General features: G+C 43.0%; 1 protein-coding gene across 1 annotated transcript in view; it reads right to left on the bottom strand.

Annotated features, from left to right (window-relative positions):
- The window catches only part of LOC123822931 (zinc finger protein 271-like), a 45,053-nt gene that overhangs the window by 4,680 nt on the left and 16,925 nt on the right, over positions 1 to 23,448 (bottom strand). Inside the window, exon 4 of the mRNA XM_045845101.1 lies at positions 33 to 383. Within this exon, the coding sequence (XP_045701057.1) occupies positions 33 to 383 (351 nt within the window). The remainder of the gene's footprint in view (positions 1 to 32; positions 384 to 23,448) is intronic.

Raw genomic sequence — 23,448 nt, 5'->3', positions numbered from 1 at the left:
TATGAAGTCCGACTAAAGCTCTTCTGACACACTGTACATTTGTAGGGTTTCTCTCCAGTGTGTACTCGCTGATGAGCTTGAAGACTAGAGTTCTGACTGAAGGTCTTCCCACACACAGTACATTTGCAGGGTTTCTCTACAGTGTGGTTTCGCTGATGAACTTGAAGGTATGAATTACGTTTGAAGTTCTTCCCACACACAGCACATTTGTAGGGTTTCTCTCCAGTGTGCACTCGCTGATGAGACTGAAGACTAGAATTCTGACTGAAGCTCTTCCCACAAACAGCACATTTGTAGGGTTTTTCTCCGGTGTGGACTCGCTGGTGAACTTTAAGGTTTGAATTCCGACTGAAGCTCTTCCCACACTCAGCACATTTGTTGATCTTCTCTCCAGTGTGGATTCGCTGATAAGCTTGAAGACTACACATCCAACTGAAACTGCTGCAACAATCAGCACATTTGTAAAGTTTCTGTCCAGTGTGAACCTGCTGATAATCTTGAAGAAATGAACTACAACTGAAGTCCTTTCCACACACAGCACATTTGTAGCGTTTCTGTCCCGCACGGACTCGCTGATGGGTGTGAAGACTGGAGGCATAAATGAAGCACTTCCCACACACAGCACATTTGCACGGATTCCCTCCAGTGTGAATTCGCTGATGATCTAGAAGATATGAACTCCGACTGAATCTCCTGCCACAAAAAGCACATTTGTAGGGCTTCTCTGCAGTGTGCGCTCGCTGGTGAACTTGAAGCTGTGAACTCTGACTGAAGTTTTTCCCACACACAACACACTTGTAGGGTTTCTCTCCAGTGTGGACTCGTTGATGAATTTGCTGATGTGAACCTTGACTGACGTGCTCACCACACTCATCACTCCTTTTGCATTTCTCTTCTGTGTGAACACTTTGAGCAGTGCAAAGCTCTGAGCTATAACTCTCACCCTCCCCAAACTCATGATGTATATGAGTTTCTGCTCCCAGGTGCAATTGCTGATGGAGCTCAAGTCTGGGGCTTAGGCTGATGCCTTTTCCATTTTCGGTAGAGGTGTGCTCTTCTGAGTGGATTACAGTATACTGCAATGATTCCTTCACGAAGTCTTTCCCACAATTATTGTGGCTATAAAATGTCTCACGTTCCTGCACTTCCTGATCATCACTGTGGAGACCAGAGGTCCTTCTCCTGACACAATGCTCACACTCACACACTTTACATCTGCCGTCACCCTCCTGCCACCTACTCTGATCATTCTGTGACTCTCTCAGATACACTTTCTTCTGGCAATTGTGGATGGTCTTCATGGGAAACTCTTCTTTTCTTATAGATTCTCCTGGACACAACTGACAGGAGATATCACCTTGGTTTGGCAAATCCAAAACTTTGCTTCGCAGGTTTATTATCAAGTTTTGCTTTCTGGTTAACTTACTCAGAAGTTGGTTCCATACTTGCCAGCACAAAATGTTTTCCAGTAAAAGGTACCTTAATTGAACTTTGTGAAGAGTCTCTATGTCATTTTGGTTCCAGTGTCCTGGAAAGATAAGAATACAAACATGACAAGTAGGATGAGCAAATGTCTTCTCACACATAAAAAATATTTCAGAGGTCAACCACATTGGAAGACCTGATTCAATCAGCTTGGCTTTCACCATAGGCTTTCTCATGCCTAACGAAACACAGAGGAGATGAGTAGGCTCCTGTCAACTCAGTGTTAAGTTTGGAACTATAGAAAGACTTATAATTAGGTCAAAAATAGAAATACACGACTACAAAGCAGGTGACTTTCTCAGCAAAATGGTGAACATTCTAAATAGAACAAACTAGAAAACTCATACCCGTGACTCACAAATCTCATGGCAGTAAAATGTCCCATGGTAAATGCTGTCATTTAATTTGGCTAAATGTTTGGATGATGACCAATGACTGACAACATCTTCCAGGTTTTGCACACTAGATATACATTTCTACACATAAAACTATGCCATGGTAACCAGCATACAGAACAGTGTCCAATGATCCTGCCGGCTGATGTCCATATGGTATCAACCACCTTCCTGCAATGTGTCAAGATTACTCTGTGAAGCCAGCAGAATATGGCAAAGTGCCATTGCCAGGTGGCTCAGTTGGTTGCAGCATCATCCCATACACCGAGATGCTGTGGGTTCAATCCTCACTCCAGGCACATACTGGAGGCAACACAGTGATGTTTCTCTCTCTCTCCCTAAAATTAATAAACGTATGCTCCTGAAAAGATTTTTAAAATTTTAAGAAGTGAAAATACATCACCTCCAAGGTTATCCCATAAGACATTGTGGCTTCTGCCTTCCACTATCTTGGGTGGAAGAAACCACCTGCCATGCCATTCTTTGGGGACAGCCATGAAGCCCATGGGACAGTCCCACTGGCAAGGAACTGAGGCCTTCTGCCAACACCCATGTGAATGAGTCCATCCTGGAAGCCAATACTTCAGTGCCATTAACCCTGCAAAGACATGGAGCTCTCGGGCACTCCTTAACATCAACTTGATGAGATCGTGACACACAATCACCCAGCGAAGCTGCCTCCAGATTTCTGACTGAAAGAATTATGAATACATGCTTGTTCTTGTAAGCTGCTAAGGTAAAGAGTAGTTTGTTACACAGGTAGAGACAGCTGCTGAAAGTACCATAAAAATTATAACTAGGGCAGACGTTCATCAGATGGCTACCAAGGTTCTCAAATAATTCTTCAGTGACACTGGCTTTTTTCTCCACTTGTGGCCTATTTCCAGAAGGAGTGAAGACAGTGAGACCCACCTAGGCCCATTCTCTTGATGAGTTGTTTACAAGACTCCTGGACGGAGAAGAAACCCTGTACTGTGAGCTTCTGTGCAGTGTAACAAGGCCGCAAGGATATTCATGACAAGTGGAGCAAGGCAAGAAGATAAAACACACAAAAGCTGGGGCTGTTCAGATGTTGCCAAAAGAACTTTCAGGAAGAGACATGTAGTCATGACTCATCAAATGGCATACTAGCGATGTGTGCCTGTAAATGTTACCTGAATAAAAAGAACTGAAATATAAAGTCATTTTACTCCCTGAAAATTCATGAATGTGTACTGCAGTTTTTTGTATATATTTCAATAATAACCTGGCCCTAAATTGCAAAACAAAAAACTTATTAAAAAACACAGAACACCCATGACCAGGGAATTCAGTAGGTAGAGTGTTGTCCCAGAGTGAAGGTAGAGGGTTCAATGCCCACTGAGGGCACACACAACAATCAACCAGTGAATTCATACATAAGGAAAAAAACAGCATTGTCTTAATGTCTCTCTCCTTCTCAAATCAACCAATAAATAAATAACAACAAAATAACAACACAATTTCCTTTTCTTAAAGAAAAACAACAAGAAAAACACCCAACATGCTCAGGCTGGGTCGCTCAGTTGGTTGGAATCACATCCTGAAACGGACAGGTTGTGGGATTGATTCCCAGTCAGAACACATACCAAGGTTGAGGGTTCAATCCTCGATTCATGGCCCGGATATGCATGGGAGGCCACTAATTGATGCTTCTCTCTGTCATCAATGTTTCCCACTCTAAAAGCAATGAAAAAATGTCCTCGGGTGAGGATAAAAAAAAAAAAAGGAAAAACACAAAGCACTTGGAAAGCTTCTGGTAAGAAAAAACAGACACCAGTTGGAACTGGGTTCATAATTCCCAAGGAAAGGTAAGTCTGCACAAAAAAAAAAAAAAAAAGAGCCAATCAAATGGAGCTGGCATCCAGCCTTCCTGAAAGTTTTCCACAGAACCTTCCTGTAGCATGAAGACACCAGAACAGCAATTACAAAACAACAGAGAAAGCTAACCCCACTATTCACAACAGGCAGACCCTCATATCTAGATTTTCCTGAGGTTTTTATCTGATACACTTCTTGATTTTTGGTACTTATATCCCATAGAGATGACTACAATGGCTGTATTTTAGGCTGGGTTTACCTGAGGGATGTACACAGTTAAGACAAATGTAGGAAGGAGGGAGTGAATAAAGGGACAATGAAGGAAAGGAGTAGAAAAGAGGCTGGCAGGGACGATGTTCCCAGGTAAATGGATACAGCAGAGTTCACAATGGCAACACAGAGACCACTGGTTAGGATAAGCTGTGAGGGAGCATTGTCCCTACCATTGAAATGGTACACCAATCCGTCCGTCCGTCCATCTGTCCGTCCATCCATCCATCCATCCCCTCCTTCACCAAACAAGGAGTGAATGAACATACCCTATGCATTAAGTCTCTCAGAGGCACCTGGAACCAGCAATAAAGAAAATAGTTACACCCTGGATCTCTGAACCTTACACAGTAATGGGGAGAGAGGCCATAAAGAAGTGAACAAAACAGAATCCATTATTATATCAGCTGGCAATTAATGATGAGTCAGAAAACAAGACAGAGGAGGGGGCTGGACTTTTTAAGCAGACTGGTCAGAGCTGGCATCTGAGATGAGATGACATCGGAGCAGACATGACAGAGGCAGGAACCAGGACTGCCCACAGGGCAAAATATGGACGAGCAAGCCAGAGGACATGAGGCAGACGCACAGTCGGTAGGTCAGAAAAACAGAAAGCGGCAAGATAGTGTGACAGGAAGGCTGAGGACAGGAAATCTGAACAGATAGGGCATGGGTAGCCAGATCAGGCAGGACCCTGGGGGCCACAAAAAGGATGTTGGACTGTATGAGTGGGATGGGACAGCCTGCAAGGGCAAACAGAGAAGTGACCTGACCTGCCTGCTGTTGGAGAATAGACGATAAGAAGGCACACGCACACGCAGGAGGCAGTGAGAAGCTGTTGTGAGTAAGTGGAGCATGAAATCTGGAGGCATTGGTCAGGGCAGCCACCCTGGTGGCAAGGACAAGGACAGCACCTGGCCTGGTCCCTGGGAGACTTGGAGCTGCCTGCTTCTCAACTGAACACCGACTCCTTGGGGTCTGACTCTGTCATCTAAAGCTTCTCCTTTCTCCCTTCAAATCCTATCCAATTTGAAGGACTGCTATCCCGTGAAAAATAACTACGGGATATATTTTAAAATTTTTGAATTAAATTACTGTAACTGTCATGTGCTGTAAGGAGTGTTTCTCAAAACTCCAACGGCAACCTGCTGTTATGAATACAACAGGAAATCAAATAAGCATCCTTTATGGATTTACTCACCATTTTGGTTGCACGAATGCAGTCCCTACAAGAAAATTTACGCTATGTTATTCCAATAACATTACAATAATGATGTAACTTACCAACCCATTTTAACACCAAGATATCGCAACTGCAATTTCCAAAAACCAGAAAATGTAAAGACAACACATCCAATACATCCAATAGGAATTAGGAAATGTACATCTCCAGGTTTGGGGACATATTTCAAGAGTCCAAAACGCTTAAACATTTGAAATCAAAATACTCCTGGGAACTACAATCAAGATGGTGGCATAGCAGAGCACACCTCACCTTCTCTTGCAACCTCTTACAAAGTTACAACTAAATCATAAAACAAACATTACTCAGAATGATCAGAAATTGAGTTGAATGCAAGTCTGACAACTACAAATTAAAGAAACAACATCCATCCAGACTGCTAGAAAAGGTGGGGATGCGAAAAGGATTCCTCCCACATGAACATGGGAGGGACGAAATGATTTATGACAGTCTTGGGAATAAGGAGTCCCACTCCCACTCCAGGTGCACCCACCCAGGGTTCCTCTGCCAGGAAAATAAGACCCTGTAACTTCCACATGCAAATCCCACCAGGGATTGAGTTGGTAGAAAAACTGCTGGATCCCCAATCAGTTCTTCTTAAAGAACCCACACATGACTTTACTCTATCAATTCCCTCTGAGATCTACCAGTGGGGTAGCAGACTAAAAGGCACCACAGGAATACAGGGACAAATGGAAGTGTCTGGCATCAAGGCAAGAGCTGGGCCACCGCTTTTCCCCTGACAGAATGGTGGGGAGAGCCACAGAGGCAGCAGGCAGGTGCCATATCATAGACTCCATCAACCTGACTAACACTGTTTGCCCTGCCCTGGAGATCCCCTGAGCCTCTCTCCCTCCCAACTTACTTACAACTATTAACAGTAAGACTTTCATGTGAATGGCTCCTCTTGGCTCATCCTTCAGAACTTCCTAAATCCTTTAAAACATGCAACTGCTATCTTCAGTGAGCCCCTAGCCCCAATCCCTTTTGCTAAGAGCCCCAGGCACAGCACCAGCAGCAGCCAGTCTAAATTCAGAGCTTGGCTTTGCCTGGGAGTCTCTAAGTCCAACACAAGTACTAGCCACCTCAGTCTGTTCCACAGTTCAGGCAGGGAGGCTGGAAGAAAAACACAGAAGCAGACTAACCTTGGCATACATCACCTAGGAAAACCCAGGACCAGCACAACTAGTGCACAGCTACAGACCCAATGGGAGTACCAACACCCTGCCTCTACATAGCTGGTACTCCACAAGTGCAGATGTTCGTGGTCAGTGGTTACGACCAAGCCTTGCAGAGGACTGCCCAGGGTAAATCCCTACCATTGACCTACAGCAACAACCAAAGCTCAACTACAAGACCAGGACGCACTCAGCCCTCAGGAAGGGTGCATCTCAAGTAGCTACCTGGGTGATAAGGGGGACTGGACTGTGCTACTGGACTCTAAAGGACACCTACTGCATAGGGCATAACACTAGGATACGGAAGCACAGCAGGTCTACCTAAAGCACAGAAACAAACAGGGAGGCTACCAAAATCAGGAGACAAAGAAACATGGCCCAAATGAATGAACAGCTCAAAACCGCACAGAAAGAACTAAATAAAATGGAGATAAGCAATCTAGCAGAGGCAGAGTTGAAAACGCTGGTTACAAGGATGCTCAAGAAACTTACTGAGGACCTCAACAGCATAAAAAAAGATCCAGACAGACTGATCATACAGTAATTGAAACACAGAACAATTTACAGGGTAACAACAATAGAGTACATGAAGCTGAGGATCAAGTCAATGATTTGGTACATAAGGAAGCAAAACAAGCAATCAGACTAGATGAGAAAGGAATCCAAAAAAATGAGGATAGCGTAAGGAGCCTCCAGGACCACTTCAAGCATTCCAACATTTCCATCATATGGGTGCCAGAAAGACAAGAGAAACACCAAGAAACTGCAAAGCTATTTGGGGAAAAGGGAAGTAAACTTCCCTAATTTGGTGAGGGAAAGAGACATGCAAGTCCAGGAAACACAGATAGTGCTAAACAAAATGGAAATGAAGAGGCCCCCTCGAAGAACATCCTGTATTAAAATACCAAAGGTTAAAGATAAAGAAAGAATCTTAAAAGCAGCAAGAGCAAAGCAGTTAACCTGCCTCCAGGAGAGTTCCCATTAGACTTTCTGCTGGTTTCTCAAAAGAAACTTTGCAGGCCACATGGGATTGGTAAGAAATATTCAGAGTCATGAAAAGCAAAGAACTACAGCAAAGATTGCTCTACTCAGCGAAGACGTCATTTAGAATTGAGGGGAAGATAAAGAGCTTCCCTGAGAAGAAGAAATTAAAGGAGTTCATCATCACCAAGCCACTCTTACAGGAAATGTTAAGGGGACTTAGAAAACGAAGATCAAAACTATGAACAATAAAAAGGCAAAAAATACATTATCAATCAATAATTGAATCTAAAAAACAAATTAAGTAGCCCTGGGGGGTATGGTTCTGTGGATTCAGTGCCAGCCTCAAAATCAGGGGGTTTCTCCTTCCATTCCAGGATGGGGCAAATCCCTGGGATGTGGGTGGGGCCCCTAGTGCGGGGTACAAATAGGTAGTTAAAGAACAGCCATGGGGACGCAAAGTACAGTAGAGGAGAGGAGTAGCCAAAGAACCTTTACACATGGCCCACAGATGTAAACAATGGTATGGCATAGCCTGAGAGACTGGTGGTGCTTGGTGGAGGGGAAAACGGGAGACAAATTGGGACAACTGCAAGACTACAATCAATAAAATATTGATTGTCCAAAAATAAAACACTCTTGTGAGGTGACCTTCAAGTAGAGGGGGCACCTGTCCTCACCCACAGAGATCAGGTTCCTGAGGTTCTCCAGGGTCACGTCTTGGTACAGCATCCTTTGGGAAGGATCCAGCAGCCCCAGCTCCTCCTCTGTGAAGACCACAGCCACGTCCTTGAACATCACGGCCTCCTACAACACCAAACACAGGCAATCTCAATGTCACAACCAACCTTCGCAGGGATGAGGGCAGCACTGAGTGGGCAGGGAGAATGGGTGGGAAGTTACTCTGGATGCTGAGGGGCTTCAGTCTCCCTTATGTATGTTCCTCCTGTTCTAAATCCAGCATGTCAATTTCATACATTAATTTCCCAAGCCCCATCAGTATATGTGCAATTGAAAAATAATCTTTTTTAACTTCACATGGTGTCATTTGTGGGTATTCGTACAGTAAGCACCCTGGAACTACAACTCATGAATCACGGGGGCTGTACACTCTGTGTGTGCATTAATACTCCCAAACTGTTCCAGAATCGTTAGGTCAATTTACTCCCAAAGGGGTCTGGTAGATTTATCCTTCCTTTCTCACTCATGCATTCAATGAGCCTGGTACTGTCACCTTGTTAAAATTTGACAAACTAATAGGTGACCCCTCCTTAGGAGCTATAACATTGGCCCTCTGTGCTCTCGAGGGACATGCCACCTATCTATGACACTACTGATGACAGCATTCAAAGTGTCAAGGTGTACCCATTTCCCTGCCAGAATACTTCAGTTCAAATCTCAAAGCTGTGCACCCCTCACAAGCTGCATGGTCTTAGACTAAAACACCCCTTCATCTACTTCCTCATATGTGTGATGCTACTCATCACAGGAAATTCTTACACCTACCAATGCATGAGTAGACATAAAGTTCCTATAACTGTTCTGTCCAACTCAGAGGCCAGTATTCACATGTGGCTATGGAAGTATAAGGTTAAAATTACATAAAATTAAAAATTCTTGCTCTCTTCCTCAGCGCTGCATAAGGAGGTGGCAGCCATCTCTTACTTGGCACCATGGCAGCCCTCAGACCCCTCGTGAAACCCAAGATTGTCAAAAAGAGGACCAAGAAGACAACAGCATTCAAAGTGTCAAGGTGTACAGATTTCCCTGAAAAAATCCTTTGGTTTAAATCTCAAAGCTGTGCACCCCTCCCAAGCTGCATGATCTTTGATATTTATATCAAAAACCCCTTCATGTATTTCCTCATCTGTGCGATGCTGCTCATCACAGCAAATTCTTATACATACCAATGAATGAATAGACATAAAGTTCCTATAACTTCCTGTCCAACTCAGAAGCCAGTACTCACATGTGGCTATGGAAACATAATGTTAAAATTACGTAAAATTAAAAATTCCCTCCTATGGTTGCTGCAGAACATCTCAAAGGCTCCAGAGCCACATGTGGCCTGTGGCTACCACATTACACAGCACAATACAGAACATGTCAATCATGGCGGGAGTTCTGCTGCACAGCTCTGCCTCAGAGGCTGTACACCTGGCACACAGGAGGTCCTGCATGAGTGTCAGCTATTCTCAATATAATTAGTATGGCAAGGAGAGGATTACATTTGTATGTTTAGTCACATCTACTTTCTTTTCATTTTTGCACGATACATCCTTTTCCCTCCTCTTATTTCTAACCTGTTTATATCATATTTAAAGTGAGTTTCTACTAACATATTGAGTCACTTTATGAGGACACTTTTTGCATTGCTTTGAAAGAGAGAGAGAAGGGCAGAGAGAAAGGGAAACATCAACTCAAGAGAGAAAAGATCCATCAGTTGCCTCCTATACACAGTCTACTTGGGACTGAACTGACAATGTGATTATGTGATCTGAGCACGAATCAAACCCGCAACCTTTTGGTGTAGGACAATGCTCCAACCAAGCCACACTGGCCAGGGCAAGTTGGGTCATATTTTTTTAATCACAATGGCAATCCCTGTATTTTAATGGGCATATTTAGACCATTTACATTTAATGAATTACTTATCTTAGGATTTCAGTCTGCCATTTTATTTTTTTCCTTTCATTTCCCCTATTTTCCTGCACGTTACTTGACGATTTTTAAAATTGCATTTTGATTTACATATAACATCTTAGAGGATATGTCTGTATGATTTGTGGTTGCTATAAGAATTACATTGCTTACACATAACTCAGTCTATTGTTGTTACCAGTCTCAATGAAAAGCAGAAATCTTACTTGTCTTTAAGTGCCTTTACCCTACCCCACTTATAACTGTCTTAAATTCAAGAGATTAACATCTCTCTCAAACTACGATGTTTCTCTCCTCTCTCTCTATCTCTTCCACTCTAAAATAAAAATATCTAAAAAATACATCAGAAAATGCTATGATTTTTGTTTCATTCCTTTAGCTATTCTTTTAGCTAAAGTCCACTAGTGACAAATACACTTGATTTCCTTCATCTATAAATGCCATGATTTCCTCTGTATTCCCAAAGGATATTCTTACTGGAGAATTTTGACTTGAAAGAGCTTTTCGTTCAGCACTTGGAAAATACTCTACTTCTTTCTGATAAGAAAATTCAATGTCATATGAATTGTTTTTCCCTTACTGCTTTCAAGGTTTTTGTCACTGTTAGTTTTCAGAAGTTAAACTATATAATGTCTTGATGTGATTGCTTTGGGTTTCCTCCATCCGGAGTTACTCAGTTTCATGAATCTGTAGGTTTATTTCTCTTCCAAGTTATGGATATTTTCCAACATATTTCTTGAAGAACTTCTTCAGTCCCATCCTCTTCTTCCTCTTCTTCTGGGACCCAGATAAAGGAATATTAGACCCCTTATTATACTCCCATGGATCCTTGAGGTTCCGATTACTTTTTCTTAGTCTATTTATCTCTTTTATTCATAGTAAATAATTTCTATTAGTCTATCAAGGCCTTTCCTCTTTCCCTTCATTCTGCTCTTGAGTCCATTGTTTTACTTTTTTATATTTCATTCAGTATATTTTTCAGTTCTAAAATTTCCATTTGGTTCTTCTTTGTATTTTCTATTTCTTTCCTAAGATTTTCTGGTTTTCATTTCATGTCTCTGAGTGCTTGCTCAAATACTTTTATAATACCTGCTTTACAATCCTTCTCAGATGCCCTTGCTGGGTGGCTCTGCTGCTTGGAGTGTCCTCCCATATATCAAGAGGTTGGGGTTTCGAACCCCTGTCAGGGTACATGCAGGAGGCAATATGAAACACATCAGTGTTTCTTTCTCTCTCCTCTTCCCTTTGTCCCTTTCTTTCTCTAAGATAAATAAAATCACAGGCTCACGTGAGGATTAAAAGAAAATTAAAAAATGTCCTCCCTGGTGTTGCTCAATGATTTGAATGACTGCCTGTGAACATAAAGGTAGCTGGTTCGCTCTTTGGTCAGGGTGCATGCCTGTGTTGCCAGATGAGTCCCTGGTTGGGGGCGTGTAAGGGGTAACCAAACACTGACGTTTCTCTTGTATTTTGATGTTTCCCTCTCTCATTCCCTCTCACTTCTCCTCTCTCTAAAAAAAATATAACAAAATAATTAATACAATAAAATACTACGTAAAATAATTCCTTGTCAAATGGATGGATCTGAAGACATTATGGCGAGTAAAATGAGCCACTCTCAAAAGAATTAGGTGTGTAATTCCACTTATATGAAGTACCTAGAATAGTCAAGTACATAGAGACAGAAAGTGAAACAGTGGTTGAAAGACACTAGGGACAGGGGGAATAAAAGTTACTGGGTAATGGGTATAGAGTTTCAGTTCAGGAACATGAAAAGAGCTCTGGACATGTGGTGACAATTCACACATTGTGAATGTACTTAAACATACTGAATGGTACACTTAAAAACAATTAAAGTGGTAAATTTCATGTTATGTATATGTTACAATATTAAGAAAAAGTCCTTATCAGGTAATGAGTATCTGAATCTTCTGACGGTTCCAGCACTGTGGCATCCTATTCCTGACAGACTGGGGCTATTCTAAAAATTTGTTTTCTTGTTTTTAAAGATTTTATTTCTTTTTAGAGACAGAGAGAGGCAGGTAGAATAAGAATGAGAGAAACCTCAATGTGTGCTTGTCTCTCAAACACCCTCTACTGGGCCCCTGGCCTGCAACCCAGGCATGTGCCCTGACTGGGAACAGAACCAGCAACACTGGTCCACAGGCCTGCACTTAATCTTCTGGGGCACACCAGCCAGGGCTACAAGCCCATGTTTAAAATGGGCAAGTGGCTTCAACAAACTTCACAAAGGATATACGATGGTGAAAATCCACATAAGTATTCAACATCATTTTTATCAGGGAAATACAAATTATAATCACAGTGAGATGTCCTTTCCTTAGAGCTGCCAAAATAAAAAAGATCTACATTAAACAATGAAAGATGTGGAGCAACGGAAACACTCAGACGCTTTGGGGGGTGGTAAAATGGTGCCACCCATTGGACAACTGTATACATTTATCTGCCCCACAAGCTGAGTCATTTCACTTCCAGATGTTCACCCAAGTGACATGAAAATACATGTCCACAAGAAGACCTGTACAAGAATGCTATTCACAGAACCTTTATGCATAACAATCAAAAGCTATAAAACAACCCAAACCTCCTTCAAAAGAAGAAGTTTGTCTATCCTTCCCAAAGATGGCTGTCACATACACACAAAATCTATATTTCACCAATAAATATAATAAATATTTTACACACAAAATATATTTCAACAATAAAAAGGAACAACACATTGATACACACTACGTAGACCAATCTTGAAAACACTGTGCCAAGTGGGAGAATACAGGTACAAGATTATATACTGCACAGACTCGTTACTTATATTTAATTTCAAAACAAGTGAAGACAGATCAGAATAGCAGATGCCTCCCAAGAGGAGCAAACTGACTTGAAAGGCACAGGAGAGAACTTTGAGGGGTAAAAGAAATGTTCTATTTCTGGTTTTGGGTGGTGGGCTAATGTAGTTATTCAATTTTTAAAACAGGGTACATTTCTAGCACTGACTTTTCACCTAAGATCTGTAATTTTAGTAAGTAAATTATATTTCATTTTTTAAAGGCCATGCAGAAGTTTGAGGAATCAGAACAAAATTTATTCACAAGCACAGTAGTGTAGATGCTTGTTTGTAGCTGCTGAAAGGTGCACACAAAAGAAACCCTTCTGACACAATGTATCAGAAGGGTTTCTGTATGGTTGTGCAAACAGGGGACCCTCCCCAAGCTCCAACCCCACCTCCCACCCTGTGGAACACAGTAAAGGTCATCTGTGAGTGAACTGGGCTGTGAGACCTCGGGAGTCTGACCAGATCTTTAGCCAAGGTATTAATTTCGGATGTGGACCTACAGTATAAACAAGCACAGAGAAAACAGCCAGTGCTTGGATCTCACACACCTTGCATGCAAGCACCCTGCATACCCTGTCTGCTTTGTTTTCTCTACTGTGTACCCCTGTGCTGGGAAAGCCTGGGTACAGGTGATTTGACCCACCCACTAAGTGTGCACTTCAAGTCCCAATAAACCCTTGTCTTTCACAGCCAGTCCTGTGGGTTCTTTCTATGGACTGGGCAAGGAATTTGCATAACAAGGTACATAAAAGAATGGCCAATCACCAAACACTGAAGTGACAGTACTAAGTAAAAAAAAAAAAAAGACTGAAAAGTGAACATATAATGTGGTTATAATTATATAAAATAGAACACGGGGAAAACAGTTCACATGGCAGTGCAATAACATGGGTTTTCAAACTTTTCTGATACCGAGGGATTCCTGCCCTACTACTTGTGAATGACGATGATAACATGAAACGACAAGTAAAAACAAAACTTAAAAACAAAAACAAAAATAGAACCAATATGAAAGCTACTAACAGGCACATAAGACACACCTGTTTTTTAATCCTTCTCATGGAAGAGAAAAAAGATGTATCTAAGTTTTGATAAGAGATTTTAACAAGTAAAAATCAGAAAAAGTAATTGGGAAAACTGGAACAGAATAAACCACCAAATAGATAAAAGTCAAAACTCCACACACCTGGAACTTGGTCATTTTCTCCTCCTTCTGAGCCAGTCCAAGCGACCTGTTGAGACAGAAGTGGCAAAGAAGAGGACAAGAGACACAGACCCTGGCAACCGCGGCAGCTCTGTGTAAGACCCCTCTGACGCCAGGTCAGTTTGGCTCAGGGGCTGGGCGTTGTCTAAACCAATAGGTAGAAGGTTTCATCCCCAGACAGAGCTTATGCCTGGGCTGCACGTCAGGGGGCCCCAGAGAATCGATGTTTCTCTATCACATCAATATTTCTCTCCCTTCTTTTTTCCCTCCCTCCCCCTCTGTCTGAAAATAATAAACAAAATCTTAAAACCCAAACACAAAAAAAAGAAGCACACACTACCAACCACCTGGAACCAGACTCTGGCCCACCTGTGCGGTGACATTACAACTAACCTTACTCTGGAGAGGAGAAACAGAAATTAAATGGCTGTACAAACACATCTCTGCCCCAGTTGGTGTAGGTCAATGGATTGAGTGCTGCCCTGCAAATCAAAGGGTGTCTGGTTCCCAGTCAGAGCGCACGCCTGGGTTGCGGACTAGGTCTCCAGAAGGGGGCGCTCCAGAGGCAACCACACACGGATGTTTCTGTCCCTCTTTCTCCCTCCTCTCAAAAATAAATACGTAAAAACTATAAAAAGGAAAAGATTATATCACTGGAAGTCGGCAGGCGTGAGAACCCAAGGGAAACCTAGCATCTACAGACTCGCAAATCTGGAATCGCGACCCCTCCCAGCCCCAACTCCAGGAGCCGACTACACGCAAAGATGCCTTCGCCCCTTTCTCTTCCCCGAAAGCGAGACCGCTCCTGCGGGTCACAGGCTCACGACAGTTAGAAAGAGATCAGGGGCTTCTGCACTCACTCACTTTCTAGAAGGTATCGAACAGTCAGGAACCCCGGTCCTCCTGCAGGAAATCGCTGGGACTCTACACAGCTTCAGACCGCGCTTAGAGTTCCCGACCGGAAAAAAAGGCTGCAGCTCCTCCCGCCCACAACGGAAGTGGCTCTGACTGACCGGCGCTTCCGGACTACACTCCCCAGAATCCTCGAAAAGGTATTGCTTGCTTTGGGTTACTACTATCAAAAAACAAAACAAAACAAAACAAAAAACCACGTAATGGTTCCTTTCACTACTCCGACACTATTAGCACGAAATATCCCCTTTTCTTTTCCTTCTATCCTATCCCTCCCATTTTTGTTTTTTAATTTTTAAGAATCAGCGTGACTGAAAATATGGCTGGATACGACAAAAAGACCAACACAGCACCTCAAAGTCGTTTTGATGCTGTTGCTTTCTTTAGGATACTTCTGCCTCGATGCATCGACATTTGTGATAGTTTATCTTGTGTGAGTTATTCATTCCGAAATGGGGGGGGGGGTCACACAAAAAAGAAAAGTGACCATTCGTTAACCCATGAAACAAATACCAAGTTTCCCATTTCGTTTCAGTCCTAAATGCTTATTTTTGAAATTAGTTTTCTGGCAAATGAAGGAAATACCTACCTTAGAAAACCCTAGAACAAATGTTAAAAATGCTTTTTTAGTGTCTCTTTGACTGTATCACCATTTACATCCATCCTGCTCTTGACATAGTTTACTTTTCTACACGGTGGTTGAAATGATCTAAGATTATTCAAAACCTACATGTCGATGTAGAGGATTCTGCCCCAAAACACTAAAAAAGTCAACAGTTTAACAAAATACTCTATTTCTTTATTTTGAGAGAGAGAGGAAGGGAGGGAGAAAGGGAGAAACGTTTGCGAGAGAAACAGCTTCTGTGAGCCTGGCCGGCCAGCCACGGGGCCAAGAGCTACAACAGGAGGTTGAACAAGGTTGGTCTGCAGGCACTGCCCAAGCCACTGAGCTGCAGCAGTCAGGGCTCAACAACTTTTTTTCAGCTTTCCTGAGGTAGAATTGACAAATAAAATGGTAATTAATTTAAAGTGTATGTGATGACTTCAAATATGTATAGTAAGTATATTGTGAAAGGATCCCCACAATGTAATAATTTAATACATGTATCACCTAACATTGGGATCTTTTTTTATGGCGAGAAACAAGGATCTACTCCCTCAGCAAATGTTAGCTACAGTCACCATGCTATACATTAGATCCTCGACCTTAATCATCTTATAATTGCAGGTTTGTATCATTCAACCAGTCTCTCCAAATTTCCCCCATCCCTCCATCCCCCAGGCAACAACCAGCATTCTAGTCTATTTCTGTGACTTTCACTTTTTTCCTTAGATTCCACATATAATTCTATCATCCAGTATTGTTACAGAACGGATTGGTAAGGGGACCCCAGAATACTATCAGCAAAGGACTGCACCCCATCCCCCAGAGTCCCCCTGTACTAACTTCGCCTTGCTCACCATCAGGTGATTATAGATCTCAATGTTATAGACTGGTGAAAAGGAAAGGAATTATTTATTCAAAAGTTATACAAGTTTAAGAGTAATGACTTAATGTCTTCTCTGAGATCCCAAAGTCCCTTAGAATACCCACAAACACACACAGTCCTTCCTTCCCCCTCTGCCCAGTCTGGGGAGCCTATCTCAGGAAAAGAAGTAACAGTCTGTGGCTAAGGTAGCTCCTCAGTTCTTTCCACTAATCCGTGCTCAGCTGGCTGGCCTCCCATAATACCAAGAGCCATCCCCTCGGTGATCTCCATTTAATCCAAAAACACATAGTACTTTCTCATAGCCCACCAGCAAGTCCTTTCACCCCTTTTCTTCCCAACAAGGTCTCTCCTGCTCCCAAAGCAAAGTGCCAAAACACAACAACTGAAAGCCCTGTGGCCCCAACTCTGCAGGGCGGTTGGGCCCAGGTTTAAATCCCAGCACCAGCTAATCTTCCTCTGTAGCCCCATTTCTGACTCCTGCCACAATTCGCCAATGTACCAGCGTTCCCCGACTTTCCCACCTTCTATGGGCTGCCATATAAAGTCCAGGTAGCAGGGCCCCTTGGCCTGGAGCCATTCATCTCCAAGCACCCACACAGGCACAGTAACCAAGGGGGAGACGCCTCCAACACACATCTTAGTTTGAAGCCACTCCCAACTCTCCAGCTGAAAACCACAGCTATTCAACACATCCATGAAACCAGTTAAAAGTTATAGATATGTTAAATGCTTATGCCTGAGATTAGTTGCAAAAGTGCTGCCATGCAAAACAGCTCACTGGCCCTGCTCCATGTGTCCCAATGCTCAGTTCAGACTTGGGATGAGGACATCTTATTTATTTATTTATTTATTTATTTATTATCTGGGCACCCTGTGTTTTGGACCCCACTACAAAATGCCTATTTGGGGAGACCCTGGCTGTACCCTGTACAAGATTTAGTCTTTGAATGTCTACCTCTTTTCATTTAACTAAATGCCCTCCTGTTTCATTCATGGTGTCACAAATGCTTCTCCATATTTCTTGTGAAGCAACTAGAGGATCAATTGGATTCATGGCTTTAGAAATACTACATGGGTGGTTCTGGTTGTATAACCCGGAAGCTTCCAACATGCCCTGAAAGAAGACAGGACCTCTACAAATTACCAAGACTCACTGCAAAGTTAAGGTAAATGAAGCCCTGCAGTACTGATGAAAGTATTGAAAAATAGACCAAAGTGGATTGAGAGAGAAGACGCACCTCTCATTGTGTATAGATTACTGATTTTCTTTGAAAATGGTGCTGCAAAGTAGTGGGGAATGAAGAAAAAAATCACTAACTGGTATAGAAACAACTAGATAAATTTCAAAAACAGAACAAGGGAAGGAAGGAGGGAGAAAGTGAGAGGGAGCAACAGGAAACACAATGAGAGACACTGATCAGTCGGTTAGAAAAAGGACATTCTTGCCCCGGGCCAGTTTCCTCATCAGGGCACAAGCCTAGGTTACAGATTTGTCCTGGTTGGGACATGAAAGATAGGTAATCAGCCGCTGTTTCTCTCTCACATTGGTGTTTCTCTCCTACTCTCCATCCCCTCCCCTCTCTATTAATAAGCATAGCCTCAACTGAGGGTTTCTTTTTTAAAAAAGGAAAGAGAATGTAAATTATCTTATATGTACCTGGTAAGATGTTTGAAGGAAAAAAAGTGAAGTGACAATGGAGGTAGGCTTTCCCTGGACGTCCAAGCTTCTGTGATTATAATCACATTACAATTATATCTGGATCAGTAAAAGACAAAGTGTTCCAGCCAGAGCTGAGGATGAAATGAGAGCCAGCCCCAGGACACCCAGTCGCAAGAAATGGCGGTGACATGGAGGATAGGGGTGGAGGAACTGACACAACAACCGTTGTTGACAGGACAGTCCTGGCACTTCTTCCTAACACATGTAAAGAATTGAAGATCAGCAAATCTATTAATGTGTAATCAGCTTACTAGTGATCCATCCACATGGAAGAAGAGGACTGGGTAGAGTAAGGGGTGAAAGGCAACGTTTCAGGATAAAGTACAGCAGCAAAAGAGCGAGCAGCTGAAGACCAGGGTGGGAAGGACCTGGGCAGCCTGAGAATATGTGGCAAGAGGCCCAGTGGCCACAGAGCCAGGAGCACCACGGGCACCACAGAGAGACAGTGTCCTTTGTTCTGGGGACTCACACAGTTGGTGGGTAGCAGAAAAACAAGTTACATATTGATTAATGAGTAAATGTGCCACCACCTTTCCTGGAGGAATGTGACTACTCAAACCTAGGCATGTGTGGAGGTATGTTAGCCCGAATCCTTCTCTTCCCCCAAACTCCATTAGTTCATCTTCTGTAAAACAGATACGAGACAGAATGCAGTTAATTAAAACTGGGGAACTTCCAAAGGTCATTTATAGGCTCTTTCCCTAAGTATCAGAAAATCCGTTGTAAAACAGATAGTGACCACAAGTAGACAATAAACCATTTGTTTTATGGGCTTCTTCTTGGGCATTGGAACCCCTCTCCCGAACTCCAGGCCCTGGGAGGAAAGCAGTTTCAGGGCTTTCTTTCCCAGAGAGTGGAAACGCTGCACAGAATTCCAAAGACCTCCCTTCTTTCTTGCTAAGGTAGTGTTTGTTGTGATGTTGCAGAGGCTGACAATATTAACAGACCAGGCTCAAGCCTGCAGAGTTACCCTGTGAAAAATGTCTCCTTCCTTCTCCCTGCCTTGGTTTACTTATTCTACCTAAGTGGTAAAATGCGTTTCCTGGCAAGCAGGATGCTAGATGCTGGCCGGTAACAGCACTGCAGTCCCAGAGTTCTTCCTGTGCTGGCTCCTGCCTCACCATGGCAACATCGGCCCCACCTCCCAGGCTCAGTAAATTGTTAAGATGAATGAAACATCTTTTGTCAGAAAAACATGGCACTGAGAGCTTTCCTTACTACTGTGGACCAATTTTTTCATCTCAACATCTTTTATAATTTTCCTATAACTTTTTCTTTCTTGCTCCATTGGCTTTTAAAGGTTTGAATTGCATGTATTTGGGAACCACTGATTCACCTAAAATGTGCGGGTGTTTAAGCACAGGCGTGACTCCATACTTTCGACAAACATTACCTTCAATCATTCCCCAGGGATATTTTAGTGATTAACCTTCTGTGTTACCTGAGAGGTCATGAATTCTTGTCCTCCTATGGCCAATCCCTCAAGCCTATGAAGGGCAGAATGAATGACTGGAGGAATGAACGAACCCATTACTGGACAGCAGAGGCATGGTCGAGATGACGATGGAAGTTCCCAGGTCAGGGGACTTGGGCAGCAGCAGTTTCACTTTCTGAGCACTTCTTCTGGGCCTCTGACCTTACCTACTGTTCTCAGGCACCTGCAGGGACATTCCTGGCATGACACTGCAGACAGCAGACATTTCCTGCTGAAGCCCTGCTTGGCCGCCTCCCCCTCCCCGCCTTCTCTCCCACACATTGCCTGCTAGCCCTTCTTGTCCTGCCTTATGAAGAAAAGCGCTTCTTGGTTCAATGGGCGGCACTTGCAGATTCTCAAATGGGAGCATCCTCCCTAACACACATCTTTTTGAATGCAGTCTTCCCTCATGAAGGTTCAAGTGTGTTTTCATTCCAAAGACGGAGCTCCGAAGTTAGAAATGGGACCAGTGTCTTTGTTTGCACAGTGTCCACCAGCTCAGGTTCAGATGGTACCACCAGGCAATAAGTACATTTCTGGGGTGCTCTTAGGGGACCCACAAGACCCAGCTCCATCCACGATGGGTTATTTTTCCCCTAATCTTGCAGGTTTATTTGACATAGGACATTTGGTTGAAGGGGTAAACTTACTGATTTGATACATTTCTTACAATGTGATTATCATTATACACCTCGCTAGCATTACTGTCTCATCTCAAGGATTCTTCACGAGTTGGAAGAAATAAGGTTCAGCCTCTTAGGAAACTAAACCTTTCTAAAGTTTGGTTGTTTATATCAGTACACCATGCAGTAGGTCTTCAGGACTGACTGACCTCAAGTTTGTGCTCTTAAATGCCTCTACCATTTCCCTACTTCTGGGTCACCACCATTACTCTGCTTTTATGCACTTTTTCAAAAATTCCAGAGATATCATATGGTATTTCTATCTCACTAAGCATTAAGCCCTTAATATGTTGTTGCAAATGGCAGAATTTCCTTCTTGTGTCTGAATACTGTCCCATCGTATATATGTACCCCATCTTGATCCAAGACTAAGCCTGAGGTCATTTCCATGTTTTGGCTCCAGTGAACAATGCTGCAGTGAACATGAGGGTGTACATACTTCTTTAGTAACATCTTTCCATTTCCTTCAAATATGCACCCAGAAGTGACAGCATCATGACATTTTGTAACAGTTTAGTGTCCCCCAGTGGGATGCCCTAAATCTCCAGCACTCCCATAGACTGAGCCGCTCTCTTCAGGGGGGCAATCCCAACCCACTGCGATTCAGCACAGCATGCACAGGGACTGAAACAGCTCAGGCAGAATCTGGGGTCAGCCTAAAGACAGGTCCAGGCAACTAGACTCTGTGATGCTGGAATTTCAAAAAGAGCTGCAACCTGCCACACAGCTGTGTTCCTGGTCCAAAGTTACAAAAGAGGCACCTGGATGTAAAGTGCAGCACAGGGAATATAGTCAGTAATGCTGCAGTAACTATGCAGGGTGCCAGGTGGGTACGAGACTTACCAGAGGATCACATGTCTAATCACTATGCTGTACACTTAAAACTGATATAATATTGCATGTCAACTGTGACTGAAAAATGAAAAAGGTTTTAAGGAAAAACATGCTATACACATACAGAGGGCTCAGGGCCAGGCACCAACTTTTCCAAGAGTTAACTAGCAACTAAAAACTGCTTTTGAAAACTCCAAAAGAGGCCCTGGCTGGCGGGGCTCAGTGGACTGAGTGCTGGCCTGTAAACCAAAAGGCCGCCTCTTCAATTCCCATTCAGGGCACAAGTGTGGGTTGTGGGCCAGGTCCCCACCAGGGCGTGCATGGGAGGCAAAAACATACTGATGTTTCTCTCACTCTCTTTCTCCCTCCCTCCCACTGTCTAAAGATAAAATCTTGAAAAGAAAATCTCCAAAAGCGTATCTCCATTTCTACATGTCCTCCCTATTCATGTTGGCTCCCTTTGCCCCCACAGAATCAGCAAAAATCATCAGCTGTATATCCTTCTCCTCTTCCTAAACCTCAGAGTTTAAGTGCTTTGGGTACGGGGAGCAGAAACCCACGGAGCTCTGGCCCTGACACTCTCCATTACAGCTTTCCCTGTTGGGGATCCCTCCAGCGTTTTGGAAGTGGTGAGCATATAAACATTTGCATCAATTTCTCATCATGCATCCAGGTGAAAAGCAACAAAACACAAAACCACATTTACAAAAATCCCCTTCCATGGCCTGACAGATGGGGCTCAGTTGGTTGGGTACCGTCCACAGATGGAAAGATGGCCAGTTATTTGGTCCCCACTTGGGGCACATGATGGATAAAAGCAATCAATATTTCTTCCCTTTTCTTTCTCCCTCCCTTCACCTCTCTAAAGTGAAATAAAAGCTTTATTTTCCCTACAGATTTTATTCATTCACTTTTTAGAGGGGAAGGGAGAATGAGAGGCACACAAATATCCATGAGTGGTTGTCTCTCACACGACCCCTAATGGAGACCTTGCCCACAAGGCCAGTGTCTGAGACAGGGAATTGAAGCAGTGACCCTTTATGCACGTCCCAGCACTCAATCCAGAGCCACACCAGCCAGCGCTCCCTGAATTAGCTTTTAAAGGATTTTACAAAAAATAATTTTTCTACTATAATTTACTATTGCTAATTGAGGTTGGACTGATAAGAATTTCCATATAGGCACCCTATTTTTCACAACTCTTCCTGTCCGTAAAGCGAGACATTTCCAGGCTCCTATTAGTACTTAGGCACTGGTCTCCTGTCATGGTCATTGAGCAGTGAATAAACTTCCTGCTTCCATGGCAGTGCCATTATCGTGCTTGTAGATTTTGTCAAATCTGTGAATCAACCTTTTCTAAGGTCCACTGGTATTTACTTTAAGCCTCTCTCCTGCGCAGACTTTAGAGAGCAGGAAGGTTCATACAAACTTACACTATGGCTCTCATAGGGTTTTTCTGTTGTGCATTCTCTGAAGAACAGTCACATGATGAAGTTAGCCAGGACACTGTCCACATTCCTGCAAGAAGGAAGTTTTTTCCCATGGAATTCAGATGACTGTAGAAAACAAAGCTCATGAGGACATTTTTTAAAAATATATTTGATTGAGTATTCTATTAGAATTGTCCCATTTCCCCTTTAGTTCATGTTCATGTGTTGAAAGTTCTTTACCTTCTACAATTCCCATATTATTCTTGCCCTCCCCCTATCTATTTTATCCCTACTACCTATGCTGCTTATTCTCTGTACCTTCTCCCCCTCTCTCCTCCTCCCACTACCCTGATGCTATCCCTCCATGTGATCTCCATTTCTGTGGTTTTGTTCCTGTTCTAGTTGTTTGTTTAGTTTGCTTTTGTTTAGGTGTGGCTGTTAATAACTCTGAGTTTTATGTCTTTTTACTGTTCATATTTTTTATCTTCTATTTCTTAGATATTTCCCTTTAACATTTCAATAACATAAGGGCTTCATGATAATGGACTCCTTTAACTTGACATTCTTTGAGAAGCACTTTATCTGCCCTTCCATTCTAAATGAAAGCTTTGCTGGATAGAGCCATCATGGATGTAGGTCCTTGTCTTTCATGACTTGGAATAGTTCTTTCCAGCCCCTTCTTGCCTGTAAGGTCTCTTTTGAGAAATCAGCTGACAGTCTGATGGGAACTTCTTTTGTAGGTTACAGTCCCCTTATCTCTTGCTGCTTCTAGGATTCTCTCCTTAATTTTTACCT

The sequence above is a fragment of the Phyllostomus hastatus genome, unplaced genomic scaffold, assembly GCF_019186645.2.
Source record: "Phyllostomus hastatus isolate PE091 unplaced genomic scaffold, TTU_PhHast_1.1 phas_contig_468, whole genome shotgun sequence".
Classification (NCBI taxonomy): domain Eukaryota; kingdom Metazoa; phylum Chordata; class Mammalia; order Chiroptera; family Phyllostomidae; genus Phyllostomus; species Phyllostomus hastatus.
The sequence above is the reverse complement of the archived record's forward strand: the minus strand, read 5'-3'. Positions and strand labels throughout refer to the sequence as shown.